General features: G+C 52.7%; 1 protein-coding gene across 1 annotated transcript in view; it reads left to right on the top strand.

Moving 5' to 3' along the window:
* Positions 1 to 15,276, top strand: part of Prex1 (phosphatidylinositol-3,4,5-trisphosphate dependent Rac exchange factor 1) — a 149,348-nt gene that overhangs the window by 61,838 nt on the left and 72,234 nt on the right. The window contains exons 2-3 of the mRNA XM_031372802.1: positions 7,661 to 7,732; positions 9,776 to 9,898. Of these exons, the coding sequence (XP_031228662.1) occupies positions 7,661 to 7,732; positions 9,776 to 9,898 (195 nt within the window). The remainder of the gene's footprint in view (positions 1 to 7,660; positions 7,733 to 9,775; positions 9,899 to 15,276) is intronic.

Raw genomic sequence — 15,276 nt, 5'->3', positions numbered from 1 at the left:
CCAGGCAGTTTATTGAGCCAAATATGAGACGCGACCCCGTGTGCTCCCCTGTCCTTGGTCATTGTCCTGACTAAGGGATCATCAATGGCTCTTCTCCAGGTCATTAAGTGAACTTCTGTGTCATGAACTTGTCATTGCGTGGCTGTCCTGAGCTGGGGTGGGGGAAGGAGGTATCCCTCTCTGAGACGGATGCGATAGCATGTCATTTGTGGAAACGAGCTCTTTGTGCGATGGTTGAGGTTCCTGATTCCCCCTAGCATCTAAACCAGGGTTGTGAGCCGGTGGAATAGGACTGGGGTCTTTTCAGGGCTTACTGAGTGCTTAGGGGGAACCTCCCCATGTCTGGCTGTGGGGGTCTGCTGGGAGCAGGCTATGGCAGCCCCTCTGCTGTCTTATAGGGCTGGTTTACTGTTGTTAAAGGCATGGTTTATTCTGACTTTGTTGCCAGGGTGCTATTGGTCCATGATCCTCTGCTTCCTTGGACCTCTGATCGGCAGATCACAGTGGGGATTGAGTCCCGTGGGCATCTTGCTTCCTTTGTACTTGGTGTGATCTGGGAGGGGGGCCCACCATCCCTCTCAGGTTTCACCATATGTTGAGTGAGGTCACCCCAGCTGAGGTGTGGGCGTCCTTGGGGACAGTAGTCCCTGTCTCCCAGCAGCTCAAATTGCCATTGTCTCTCTCCAGGAATGAGTGCGGGGCTCTGCTCTGCTCTGCATCTCCAGGGAGAGCTGTATCCTCTCTAGGCTGTATCCTCCTGACCGTGGTTCCAGACAGATGGCGTGGGTCCCCAGGCAGCTGCTGGCTGCTTTGAAAGCCAGGGCCATCTGTGGCCCACAGTTATTCACTTGAGTCGCACATTTGGGCTGCATTCTCCATATCAGGCCAGACCACCACATCCTAGCTGTGTGACTGTAAGTGAATGCTTCACAGCTGGGCACCCTCAGTTCCCCTGTTCTGTAAAATGGGCACACAGGAGAGGGCCTCTCTCCTGGAGCTGTAGGGTTCAGAGACATGTTGCTCTTGATGGCACACCCCTGCAGTCCCAGCTTCTTAGGAGGCTGAGGCAGGAGGATCGATTGAAGTCAGCCCATGTGACAAGGAGAGATCCAAGACCCGCTCTCAAAAGAAAAGCAAAAATAAAATCAGAACTAACTAGAACCACACTGGCCCGCCAGAGGGTTCCAGGTGTGATACTCAGCGAAGCTCCCGGCTCGCTCCCTCATTTTTCACCCTCCCCCCCAGTCTCCCTCCTTGCCTGAAGTTTCCTCAGGCCACACCATTGGCTAGGATCAATGCAGGCAGAGACAGCCAGGAGTGAACTTGTGCCCTGTGCCTCGCTCGAGTGAAGGAGGAGCCGAGGAGCACAGGTGCTCTGAGCATAGCCTCAGGCACCAGCAGTCCTGTTGTGGGGCATGTCTCAGAATATGTCCTGGTTTGGGTGGGAGCGACAGCACTCTTTATTGTGTGTTCAGGGAAGACAACTCTGAGGGGTGTCTCCCATACACTTGACCATGGAGGGGGGTGCATGTCTCAAAGGCAGGACACATCAGACAGTGAGTGCCAAGGCCCTGGGGAAGGTGGGCTTGAAGGAAGCTGTGAAGCTGGGGCCTGAGTAGTTGGCGTGAGGACAGAGCGATATCATTTCCTCAGGGTCGCATGGACAGGCCAGGCTTCTTTCTGGGTTGTGATGGGTGCTGCCTCTGAGAAAGTCTCTTTAGGCTCTGCAGCTGTAGCAGACATCTAGCTTCTTGCTGGGAACAGCTCTGGGGACCCTGAAGGGGCTGCTGTCCCTGTTCAGGGTTTGGTTCTGTGGTTTTGGGTTGGGTGATATGCTGGCTCTTTGTCCCTGGGCTCAGTTTTCCTCATCTGTAGAATGGACAGATAGGAAGACCTCCCTTGTAATCTGAGGCCTTGGTGTATGAAACATTGAGAGCCTATGAGCCTCCTCTTCCTCTCCCCCCTCCTCTCCCTCCTCCCTCTTCTCCCCCTCCTCTCTCTCTCTCCTCCTCCTCCTCCTCCTCCTCCTCCTCCTCCTCCTCTTCCTCCTCTTCCTCCTCCTCCTCCTCCTCCATATGGAGTCAGGAGAGCACTCTCCCACTGCTTGAGCTTGGCTCAGTAGATCTACCTGATGGTCATTAGTCAGGCGTCTGTGTCCCTAATCTTTGTCTAGCCAAATCACCCTGGAGCAGGTTGCACACCTGAGTCAGGTAGCCACTGTGTCCCCAAGGGGACTCACACACCGGAGCCTGGCAGATGGAGCCACTCTCCCAGAGGAACCTTGGAGATGTGCTCTTGGAGGCCTCGTTGGCAGGGTGACGCTTGACCTTGGTACAGTTTTGGTGGTATGACAGTCACTCATGTTTGTGATTAGACCAGGAAAGGAGCAGCGGGGGGGGGGTCCCCAATAAGCATACAGGACTCACTCAGAGAAACGGCCTTGCTAGGAGTCCTACTCCTAGCATAGTGCTTGGGAGTGTGGGGAGAGGCAGCCGTTTCATTGCATTGTGGCGCAAGTCACCTTGTGGAGCCACCTACACCTCGTGCCATGTGGGGAGGTGGCCCCTTACCTTCTAGGCACTAGGAGGAGAGGTGGAGGCTCTAGGAAGCAGGGCTCTTGCTGCCCAAGTCTTCAAAGTCCCTGGATCTGTGGCGGAGCAGGAGAAATAGGTGATTGATCAGCCATGTTTGCTACAGCCACAGGGGGGCAGGCGATGGACTGTGGGCTTGCCATCTCCAGCAAGAGATCCCACCACCTCCCGCTTCCCTGGAGTGTGGCCTGCTCAGTTTCTTCATCTGTCTGAGGGCCAGCTCCTGCTGGATGTGGCTAACACCTGTTTCCTGTCTGCCCTACACGTGGAAGAGGCCTCTGGGCCCATAGGTGTCACTTGGCACTGCTTTGGGGCGCATATGAGCACAGGCAGGGTGGCAGCCTGCATGGGATTGAAGAGTGTGGTGTCCGTGTGATGGGTGCCTAGTGGCACCTGCCAGGCGCTCACTTCTGCAGCAGGTCCATTCTTTGCTGCTTTGGAGTTTGTGTTCACACAGTAACATGGCTAACACAGGCTCGTCCCTGTGCATGCTGCTGGGACCCCGTGTTCTCAGTGGCTGCGGCTCAGACCAGGATGTATATTGTCCCCAGAGCCCCAGGTCCCTAAGTATAGCTGGCTGGCCTGTTCCACCACTCCTGGCTCCGTGGTTGGCCCCCCTGCCTGGCTAGAGTTTGCCCAAGCTCTAAGTGATGAACCTACCGTTCCCTGCATCCTTGGTGTATGCCATAATTGCTGTTATTATTGGGATGAGGGGGTTAGACGAGTGCTGAGGGCTGGGTGGTCCAGTAGTGGACAGGGAGGGTCCTGGGGAGCCACAGAAAGCATCGCAGGATGGTGTCTTGTTTCAGGAAAGTCGTAAGACGAACTGCAGTCATCTTAAGTGCTGTGCTGCCAGCAGATCTTGGGCAGAGTCACTTAGAGGGTCCCTCAGCAGTCCCACCAGTACAGATGACAGCAGACTGCCTGCAGGGTGGGGCTGCTGTGCCTGCGCCCAGAACCCCTGCTGGCACATTCTTTCCGGGTCACGAGCTGTTCTTGGTGCCCATGGCTTGTCGTGTTGGCTTGTGTGCATGTCCTCTGTGGGTGGCCCGAGCCTCCCATTGTCCCCGCGCACAATAGCAGTAGCCCAGCTCTTGTGAAGAAACCAGGACAGGAAACTCCATCTAGGTCAGGCCAGTGGTACTCAAGCTTCCTGCCCGCCCGCCCGGGCGCCTGTGTTGGGCGGGGCTAACTTTGTCTGCCTGTCTGGGTGGCTGGAGACGGGCACCCCGGGCCTAGCTGCTGCAAACTCTAAGAAACTTTGCTCCCAACCATTCCTACCGTGTTCTTTCAAAAAGCAAGTTCAACTGTTCCAGGGCTTGAGTTGAGGCTCCTGCCCTGTGTCAGGCCCTCATGCCTTCGTTTGACTTCTGAGTGTCTATGGTGGACCACGCCCTGCTCTCGGCCATGAAGGTCTGTGAAAAGAGATGTGACATCCCTCCTGACTGACTTACTGTCACTTTACCGGGATATATTGAAAAGACACACACACACATACACACACGCACATACACGTACACACATGCATGCATACATACCAACACACACATACACACTGATATTAACACTCACATATGTACATACATATGCACACACACATACTGACACACACACTGATATACAACACATACACAGATATGCACACATATACATATATATACACACCACACACATAAATACCCACTACCCACACACTCACACACATACACATAGACATGTACACACACATGAACACACACACACACACACCTGACAAACACACACTGATACACTCTCTTACACATAGACACACACTGATATATAACACACATATACACATACACATACACATGGATACACACATACTAAAACACACTCTGATCCCCATAACTGGGGAGAGTAAACTAAGATTCAGAGAAGTTGGTTCGCTTTCCTGAGGTCACACAGCAGGATAGAGGAAGAGGTGTGGTTTAAACCAATCCCCAGTGGTTTCCAAACCTGACCTCTGTAGAGATTAAGATTCCTAGCCTCACTCCAGTTTGAGTGTAGCTGGTTTGACTCTTAAAAGATGGTGTATGTTGTTTGAGCTCATTTTAAAAAAGTGATTCAAATGGGAGGTAAAGACCTCAGGGGGTGGGAATGCTTCCTTGGAGGAGGTAAGTACTGCTTAAGGCCTGAAAATAAGATGGAGCTGGCTCAGGGCTGAATCCAGGGGAGACATGGCTGCAGGAAGAGCATGTGCAAAGGTCCTGGGGCAGGCTTGACAGTGTGGCTCCAGTGTGGGAGGCTGGAGTGCTATGGAAGACTGGACTTTAAAACCAGGTGTATGAGATGCTTTTCTTCTTGCTGAGATGCAAGACTCGACCAAAGTAACTTAAGACAGGAGGAGTTTGCTTTAGTTCATCGTTCAAGGGTATGCTCATCATGGCGCGTGCGTGCGTGCGTGCGTGCGTGCGTGCGTGCGTGCGTGTGTGTGTGTGTGTGTGTGTGTGTGTGTGATGGCAGGAGGAGTCTGTGCAGCCCATCATGGGGGGGATGTGGGGGTCAGGACGTGAGAAGAGTGTGAGGACTGGTCACACTGTAGCTGATGTGAGGAAGCAGAGAGAGAATGCTGGTGCTCAGCTGGCTTTCTGTTTATTAGTCAGGCTGGCACCCCAGCCCATGGGTGGTGTCGCCCACACTGGGGCACTGGTGTGAATGTGGCTCGCTCTCTCTCTCTCTCTCTCTCTCTCTCTCTCTCTCTCTCTCTCTCTCTCTCTCTCTCTCTGTCTCTCTCTCTGTCTCTCTCTCTCTCTCTCCAAGGTTTCTCTGTGTAGCCTTGGCTGTCCTGGAACTAACTCTGTAAAGCAGGCTGGCCTCAAACTCAGAAATCCACCTGCCTCTGCATCCCAAGTGCTGGGATTAAAGGCGTGTGCCACCACTGCCCAGCTTCTCTCTCTCTCTTTTTTTTAAAGCAAATTTTATTTACATTTGTGCTTTGCCTCCACGTATGTCTGTGTGAGGGTATCAGATCCCCAAGCACTGGAATTACAGACTGTGAGCTCCATGTGGGTGCTAGGATTTGAACCCCAGGCCCTCTGGAAGAACAGCCAGTGCTTTTAACCACTGACTCATCTCTCCAGCCCCTCAAGTCAAGCTCTTAAGCTTCATAGCAGGGAGTCATGAAGAATTAAGCTGAGCATTGACTGGTCTGTGCATCTTAAGGGATCTTGAGGGGTGAAGAGGCTGAACCCCCAGGAGGCAGAGGTGTCATTGACTCTGGGACTCTGAGGGACCACGGGGAGCTAGGACTGAGAACACCTTGGTTGGGATGCCTGATAGATTGAGGGGTTTCTTGATGTCTGCATCCCCCGGGAGCCAGGTGGACCCGTAAACCAGGCCCACCAGTGAAGTGACAGCATTTGAAACCCCTCTCTACCCATGGCCAGCCGGGGGCTCATAGGTGGGGACAGCGGGGCCTGGACATGTGCACCAGCCCGTGCTGCTGCACGAAGGCCTGTTTATTTGGGGACATCGTGGGTGTCAGTCCGGGTGAAAGAAAAGGATCTGAATGCAGAGTTGAAGGCCCAGCAACCCCTCTGCCACCTGCTTCTGCCTCCCCCACGCCAGCACACTCCCTGCCGTCGTCTCCCTGAGACATCTCCTTAGACAAGCGTGGTAGGATGGGGCACACTCTGAATTAACTCTAGGTTGGGAGACCATACTCAGTCCCCTTGGGTCCTTGCTGTAACCACATGCGAGGCAGGTTGCTAGCTGACTGGTCCCCTGGGCTGGGACAAGCCCATGGACTCATTTTGTCAAGGGTCTCTCTGTGACCACGACCCAGTTAACCTAGGCCAGGCTTCACATCCTGAGCCGGAAGTCTTTGTGAGAGACCGGCCTCAGTTTCCCTTAGGTGCTGGCTTAGGTCCCTCTCTTTCCCTCTATGCCCTTTGCATCCTTAGTCACCCCTGCAGCCTCTACAGTAGCTCCCCATCTGCCCGCTCTGCCCGCTCGGCCCGCTCGGCCCCACCCAAGCTCTCTAGCTACCATCACATTTCCTCAGTACACTGCATGTCCTCCAGTCTTACGCTGGACCCCCTTGGAGGTCAGCACAAGTCTTCAAGGTCCCTGGATCTGTGGCAGAGCAGGAGAAATAGGTGATTGATCAGGGATGCTTGCTACAGCCGCAGGGTCTCCTCATAACAGGGTCTCTCTAGCATGCCAAAGGGCACATCTATAATCCTAATGCCAGGGATGTGGAGGCAGGACTGAGTTTTTGGCCAGCCAAAATATAAGGAAGGGCGGAAGGGAGGGAGAAAGGAAAAGTGAATTGGGAGACACGTGAATGCTCCTAATTTTTTTTTTTTTCTCAAAAAGGAGGGGGTGGTCTAGAGATGCAGCCCCGTCTAGCATGCACAAGAGCCTGGAATTTCATCCCAGCACCACCAAAACCTATCATCCCATCTGGTGACATTGGCCCCACGAGCAAGGGGACAGGCGAGTGTCTCTGCACCCATGCGGCTGCTCAGTTGGCTTGGAGTGTCCCGGGTGCTGCTGTTCTAATATGTGAAGGGAAGAGACTGTGAGAACGGGTGTGTGTGCATGTGAACACACACTGTGAGTGCGGCCATCTTGTGCTACCAGGTGCTGAGGTTCCCATGGGGGACAGCGAGGGCTTCAGAGGATAGGGCTGTGGTATAAAAGACATGAGTCATGTTCTTGACATTTTATGTTTCTTTTCTTTTGAGTGATATAAACGTCTTAAAGCTTAAAAGGAAACCACCAGGGAAAGGTGGTCTGCGAGGTTGGCTGAGGAAATAAGTCTGAGTGTGTCTCTTTGGGCTGTAGATTCCTGGGGGCTGGGGCTCCATGTTGTTAGCTCCACACAGGGTCAGGCATTGTAGATATCCCCTAAGACTTTTTCTCACTGAGCAAGCAGCTGGGGGCGGGCAGCCCAGGAAAATCCTGTCAGCAGGGGAGCTTTGGAGCTTGTACCTGACAGTGCAACCTCTCAGGTCCTGGTCAGCATTTGAACCTCTGTCCCACTGGCAGGGGCGTCTGGCAGAGGAGATGCAGCCACTCATCTCTGCTTGGTTTTGTTTCCTTAGGCCTTCCTACAGCGGATCCGGCAGAATGTGGCCGACTCCGTGGAGAAGGGCCTCACAGAAGAGAATGTCAAGGTGAGGATCCCAGTGCTGCCGCTGCTGGTCCTTCTTCTTCTAGGTGGCTCTGAACTCACTCCCCAGCACTGCCCGCCTCTGGTCCTCAGCCTGCTCTCAGCTGTGTTGCCTACCTCCCACCCGGAGGGAGGGAGGGAGGGAGGGAGGGAGGCTGTGCCCAGGCCCCATTCTCCAGTTCAGACTCAGTGTTTCCATCCTGCCTTCTGTCTTCCTCCTGCCCAGCTTGGTGCCTCTGTCCTGGGAGCCTGATGTCTCCTGCTGCCCACTGACTCCTACAGTGGGCATGGGCTATCGGGACAGGCCCACGAGTCCTTGGGCCAGCTTCATTCTGATTGTGGCGCTGGAGAGTCTGGGCAGCATCAATGGGCCATCTGTGTGCCTGAGGCCCATGCTGGCCAGCACTCTGACCTCATGTTTCTAAAACCCTTTTTACTTGGTGCTCTGATTGGCCTGGTCCAGGGGGAAGTGGATATGAGGGGATATGAATATCTGGAGTACCCAGCATTTACTATATATGTGGTCAAGGACGATGCCCGCCTAATGTCCTGGCTTGTGTCAGTCGCATGCATGTTGATACTTCTAAGTCCACTCTTTCGCTCTGTTTGAAGGCAGTGCCACTACACAGCAGGTCCTGGGGGATGGGATGGCGGGGGTGGTGAAGGCATGCCTGTTTGCTGAAACCTGTGTGCTTCATTCATTCATTCGACAGATAATCACCGAGCACCTACAATTCGTTATACTGACTTATTACACACTGTTAGAGCTTAGAAGCCCTTATTATCACTTAAAGTTAAGCCTTGTTAGTTTTTAAGAAATGGCCTTTTTGTTGGGTCTTAATCTTCATCTAGTAAGGATTGGAGTCCTGAGGACATCCTGTACCACACCTGGGTTTACCATGAAGGCAGAGAGCATCCATGACCTGCCCACGGCCCCTCCCAGCTAGCGCTCTCCCAGCACAGTGTGAATCTTCTACTGCTGTGATTGTTTTTGTCTTGTCTTGTCTTTTTTAAAGACAGGGTTTCTCTGTGTAGCCCTGGCTGTCCTGGAACTCACTCTGTAGACCAGGCTGGCCTCGAACTCAGAGATCCACCTGCCTCTGCCTCCCAAGCACAGAGTTCAAAGGTATACTCTGTCACACTCAACCTGTTTCTGTCTGTTCTTACAGTTTATGACAATGAGTTCTTTTGTGTCTGGTGTCTTTTGTCATCCTACATCTGTGGTATTTGTTTGTGTTCCAGTGCGCAGTCTTGGCCCCTGTTTATCTCTGGCTCTGTAATATTTCACACAAGGGACCATGCCCCAGTCTGTTCTCCTATGAATGAATATTTGAGCCATTTCCGCTTTGGCCTTGTTAGCGTTTCTGAGTATGCTTTCTGAGTGGGCATTTCTTGTCCCTTCTGAGTGTACACTCAAGGAATAGACAGTCCCTTTCTCAAAGTCAGTATGATGGCTAGGACTAGAATGTTACCTTCAACATAACCAGGTTCAACCACGCAAACTGAGGTAGTCAGAAGGGAAGGTGAACAGTGGTCACAAGCAGCCCCCATTGGGGCGGAGGTGGGAGTGGGCTGCCCTAGGCCTGGCAGGAACTGAGGAGTAGGCTCTGGCCCCTGGCCCTCCCCTTTCACCACACACTGTTGTGGGAACAGGGCCATGTGAGCATGCTTATTGGTGCACATTGCCCTGTGGAAGCCTGAAGCTTCCGAGTGGTTGCCTACAGGGTGACGCTCTGGTACTCTGCAGCTGGCTGGCTGGGATGTCACCTCTTGCCTCTGAGCCTCCAGTTCTCAGGGGTAAATCAGGGCCAGGAATGGCTTCCTCCTTGTGGAGATTGGATGCTACCAGTGAGCGTGGCAGTCCAGCCCTGGTCTGCCACAGGCCCGCACACCTGCTGCTGGTGGGATTGCAGCCAACAGCAGCTGCCTGGCCTAGGGGAACCTCACCCTTTGATGCCTGCTCATGCTCCATGGGGTGCAGCTATTCTGGGAATGGCCCTGCTCCACGGGCGCTCCTGACTGACTCTGGCCTTTTGGTCCACCCTAGGTCCTCTTCTCCAACATCGAGGACATCTTGGAAGTCCATAAGGATTTCTTGGCTGCCCTGGAGTACTGCTTACACCCTGAACCTCAGTCTCAGCACGAACTTGGGAATGTCTTCTTGAAATTTGTAAGTATGGGGCCCGGAGAGATGGATCCGTGGGTGAGGGTAAGGACTGGAGTTTGAGCATTCAGTCAGCGCTGCCTCTGCCGTGGCCTTGGCGCGCCTGCTCCTGTGGTCTGGTTCTCCCAACCAACTCCCAAGGGTCTATGGTCTTGTACACGGATCCCCGGCCTCAGCCTGCTCAGCCTCATTCCAGGCTCACGCTCGGCCTCATTCCAGGCTCTTGGTGACGTACTGTAAACCCGTGGGCCTGAGCGGCCCCTGTTCTTCCACCCTGGGTGAAGAGTTTGGAAACTCTCCTCTGAGCTGCTGGAGACCCTCTGGAAACATAAACTCGCTTGCGTCTCCCTTCTTCTAGAACTCTCATGGTTCCACTTTATCAGAAAACAACAACAACAATAACAACAACAACAACAAAAATCCCCATATCCCTGTAGGCCTGCCCCTTTCTGGAACGTAACCCCTCATCCAGCCACAGCAGCCCCTTGGTTGGTCTAGAAAAGTGGTTCTCAGTGTGTGGATTGTAACCCAAAGAACGACCCTTTCACAGGGGTTACCTAAGACCATTGGAAAACACAGATATTTACTTACAATTTATAACAGTAGCAAATTACAGTATGAAGTAGCAACGAAAAATAACAGTTCTACAACTTGAGGAACTGTGAAGGGTCACGGTGTTAGGGCTGTTGAGAACCTAGAACATTCTAAGCTGTTCCCTGGTCAGGCCTCTCTTTACAGTGCTGGTCACACGAGAGGAGAAACCTCTCTTTACAGTACTGGTCACAGGGGAGGAGAAACCTTATGGCTTGCTGATCTGTCCCAGTGGGCAAGTGAGATGGCTCAGCAGATAAAAACACTTGCCGCAGGGCCTGGTGACTGTCATTTGGTCCCCAGGACCCATGTAGTGGAAGGAAGGACCCGACTCCAGTAAATTGTTCTCTGAGCTCCACAGACACGCCATGTCTGGGTACTTGTACGCCCAGACAGAGCGACACACATATGCAGAGGAATTTACTTCCTATTATTTTCTTTTTTGAGACAGGGTCTCACCATGTAGCTCTGCCTGGCTGGAAATGCACTATGTAGCTCAGGCTGGTTTTGAACTGTCCACCTCGGCCTCCTGAGTGCTGGGATTAAAGGCATAAATACAGTTTTAATACAGCTATAAATACAGTTTTTTTTTTTAAAGGAGAAAAGAAATATGAGACTAGCCCACGCTCACCTGCCCGCTCCATGGGCCAGTAAATGACAGTAGGATAAGCCTGAGGTTGTCACCACGTGTGACAACAGATCTGGACCTAGAAACTGCAGTCCAGAGCTCTTAGGTTATAGATCCCTGCTCTGAGGTCGAGGTCTCTGCTGCACCTGCCTGCTGGGGTTACGGTGAACGCCTTTAAAATCATTTCATTTCAATACATACTCAGCAAGGTGTGTGGTGTCCTTGCTGGAAGGGACGGGGCTGCTGCAGACCGAAGGTGCTCAGGCGGCAGCTCCTGTTCACGAATCCTACCAGAGATTCATCCACCTGCCTCAGGCCAAGGCCACCTGAAGATTCTGTGTGGGCTGCTGGTCTCTAGTCTCAGGGTCTAGGAGGCTGAGGGAGGGGGAGTGGGAAGTTCTCGGCCAGCCTGGGCTACTTAGACTTTATCTCAGGAAATAGAGGAATGCGGGATGGAGGAGACACCGGCATTAACCACACACCTGGCTGAACCCCTCCTCCAGGCAGTGCGAGCAACCGAGAAAGCAGCCCCCGGGCTGCTCGGGATGAGTCACTGTTTTTAATTTCAAATCATGTTTTAATTTAAAATGTGGCTCCCGCACCCCCTCTGCCCCCGTGCTCAGGGAGGGAGGGCGGGCGTGAGTCACCATGGCTTGGGCGTTTTACAGTATCTGGAGGCAGGTGTGCAGGTGGCTTCTGTGGGGCAGAGGTGGGGGCAAGCTGATGAGGTTGATCTAGTGCCACGCCTGTCTAGACCTGAGCTGGTCCCAGCTGGGAGAGTGCCGAAATTGGGGTGGCCTTGGGGACTATGCACAGTGGCGATGAAGGGGTCCTACTTTGGTGCAGGCAGCCTATCTCTTAGCCCTGGGGCTCTTAGCAGGGATTCGGTTGCCGGTGTGAGGGAACTGCACGGTGCTATTACTGGGGGTCCTACAGGACCAACATGGTGTCCACTCTAGCCCCAAAGACCAAGCCCAGCTTTATTCCTCATTCTTATGTCCCTGGAGACCCCAGGTACCATCTAGGCTGAGGGAGTAGGAATTGACCGGGCTATACATCCCTTGCCACCTACTCAGTCATTAGAAAGAACCCACATCCCGCAAGCTAACCACTGTTTATTGAATTTCCATAAACAAGCTCCCAGTGCCCCCTTTTCTATGCAGGGTGCTGTTCTAAGTGTTCCACGCATTACCAGCTCCACATATACTAAAACTGCAGGATGGCTAGGGAGGTGCCACACACCTGTCTTCCCAGCACTGAGAAAGCTGAGGCAGGTGGATTACCTCAAGTGTGAGACCAGCCTGGAGTAGGAAGTGAATTTAAGGCTAGCTTGGGCTAAAGAGTGGGTCCCTGTGTCTCAAAATTTGACAGTAACCTTTGAAGGTTGTTACTGTCACCACCTACCTATTTTACAGATGGGGAAACTGAGACCCAGAGAGACTAAGTTATAGTGTGAGTTAGGTGACTAGTCAGTGTCACAACTGGGATTAGGCCTGAGACATTCTGACACTGGAATCTGCCACTGTCAAAAGGGACATGGACTCCTGAAAGAGTTCTGGTACCTGTACACGGACAGGTAGAAGTCCGAGTGCCAGGCACAGTGCCAGGCCTCATTCAGATGGTCATGTAGATGATACAGTAATGGATATGAGATGCTGGGGTCATCGGGTGACTAGGACTCTTCTGGGGGCCATTCAGGGTCAGGCTCGGTAGATGTCACCAACAGGAACCCAGGATGTAAGAGTGGCTTTTCAGGTAAACATGCAGGTAATAGTGGCCCATGCGGCATTAGGGGTGTGCACTGTATAGTGGCCAGTTGTGCATGTGAACTTGGAGTTTATATGGGCACCCTGAGTGGCCCTCTTCCAGGGAGGAGATAGCGTAGTCTTGAGGGAAGGTGTTCTGCAAGCAGTGGGGGAGAGATGGAACAACACGGGGCCAGGCCCTGTGGGGCTTTTAGCCAAGGCAGGACATTGAGTTTTGCTTTGAGAGTTGTGGTCAGCTGAGGGGTGGTGAGTTTGAATCCTGCGGATGCTTTCTGCTTACAGACGGTGTGAACAGAACAGGTGACAGGTTGGGGACCCTTGAGGGCTGGCTGTTCCCCATCTTTATGGTCCAGCTGCTTCCTGCCCTTCTCCAGGGCTAGGTCTTCCTGGCGGTGGTTTGGAGTTGATGGTGCCTCCCCCTGGCTATTCTCATAGCTGTGACAATGTGCATGGCTCCCCTGGTGGCTGGATCTTTCTCTTAGCCTGCTGCTGTATGTCCGCGTCCATCACATCTGTGTGTATAGCCGTGTGTCTCTTCATTCCTTCCTGGCAGAACACTTGCTGTTCCTTGGGTAGAAAGAAGCCACACATGGGGACTTGATACTTAGAGCAGGGTTTCCAAATCTTCAGGCCTGGACTGTGGCTGAGCATCTTTGTGTGAGGACCGTGGGTGACTGAACTGGCTGGGTTTGTGGAGGGGAACATGGCTGTCTTAGTGTTCCATTGCTCTGAAGAGACTCATGACCACGGCAGCTCTCATAAAGGAAAGTGTTCGGCTGGGGCTGGTGTACAGTTTCAGAGGTTTAATCTATTTCCATTATGGAGGCAAGCATGGGGGCATGCAGGCAGACGTGGGGCTGGGGAAGGAGCTGAGGGTTCTACATTCAGATCCGCAGCCAGCAGGTAGAGAGCAACACAGGGACTGGCTTGTGCTTCTGAAACCTCAGAGCCCATCCCCAGTGACACACTTCCTCCAAATAAGGCCATACCTCCTAACTCTTTCAATTAGTGCCACTCCATGGTGACTAAATATTCAAATCTCGTGGGCCTGTGGGGGCCATTTCTAGCCAAACCACTGGCTACTCCTAGCTGCTCCAGGCAGCAAGTTTGAGGCCTCCCCTTCTGGAAGGCTGAGGCAGGGGTGACCTTGTTTGTAGACCATCAGAGGTAGAGCATCCTGCCCTTCCCTCTCTGCACTTGTGGCAGACATTACTAATCAATCACAGTGTTGTATCTCTTGAGTCCTTAGGGGTCCTTAGAGTGCTTGCCAGCAAGCTCCAGTTTCATTGCCTTTGGCTGGGGTTGGCATGTCTTCTGGCCTGGCTCCTTGTGGTGTAGGTGGAGGTCCACAGGGAGGTGATATGTCATTATAGTTGAGCCTTGTGCTTTGTATTTTCTTCTTAGAATATGACTGGTTGCACCCAGTCGGCGGCTCACAGCCACCTGTAGTTTCAGCTTTGTGGGATCTGGTGCTGTCGTCTGGCCTCTCTGGATGCAGTGTGGCTCTCATGTGCTACACAGAGAATGAAACAAAGAACAGGGCCGGTCAAGAGGGTCTTCACTGTCATGACTATGCTGTAGTTCAGCGTCAGTAAAGAAAGCACCCTTTCTGGCGTTCATGAGTGGCACTGCTGGGAAGTGCCTTGGATTCAGGTGTGGCTAGATCCAGGCGTCCCTGTGACATTCTTAGGATTGTTTATCTCTGTCTTCAGTCTGTTTCTCAAATGTTGGTTTCATCCTTAAAGGGTAGCAGTGGTGGTACATAGGTGTATCTCTTACAATGGCTGAGGTAGCCTATATCTCTCTCCCAGAATACCATGCCTTCTTCAGGGGCCCCTGTTGGCTACCATTGCTAGGACAGGGAGCTCTCTGATTGGCTGCCTGCTGGCAGCTTTTCGCAGTGCTGAGAGAATACCAGATGAAAGCAGTTTAAGGAGAAACTTCTATTTTTGTTCGCTGTCAGGGAGAGTCACTATGGGGGGAGGCCCACCATTGGAAGGAAGTGCATGGTAGATCAGGAAGCAGTACTCTGCCTAGGAGGCTATAGGCCGCAAGACCATCCCTGGCCACTTGATTCTTCTGGCCAGGCCCTTCCTTTTTAAAGGTTCCACAGTCTCCAAAAACAGCAGCCAGAGACCTAGCATTTCAACAGACGATCCTGTGGGGACATTTTTTTGCATTAACCCTTCTTGACCCTTGCTTCTCAGTGAGCTACACGGGTTGTAGGTGGAGGTTGGGTTTCCTAGATGGGCTCCTGAAGTCCATGTGGTTCTGTGCACAGTAGCTGAGTTGAATGTGTAGCTTGATTCTTGTAATGCCCAGATGGTTCACCCCATGATGTATGTATGTGTGCATGCTGTGTAATCGTGGCGTTGTTTTTTTGTTTTTGTTTTGTTTTT

Source organism: Mastomys coucha, unplaced genomic scaffold (genome assembly GCF_008632895.1).
Source record: "Mastomys coucha isolate ucsf_1 unplaced genomic scaffold, UCSF_Mcou_1 pScaffold15, whole genome shotgun sequence".
In the NCBI taxonomy this organism is placed as follows: domain Eukaryota; kingdom Metazoa; phylum Chordata; class Mammalia; order Rodentia; family Muridae; genus Mastomys; species Mastomys coucha.
Note: the sequence above shows the minus strand (reverse complement) of the source record. Positions and strands in the feature narration are given on the sequence as shown.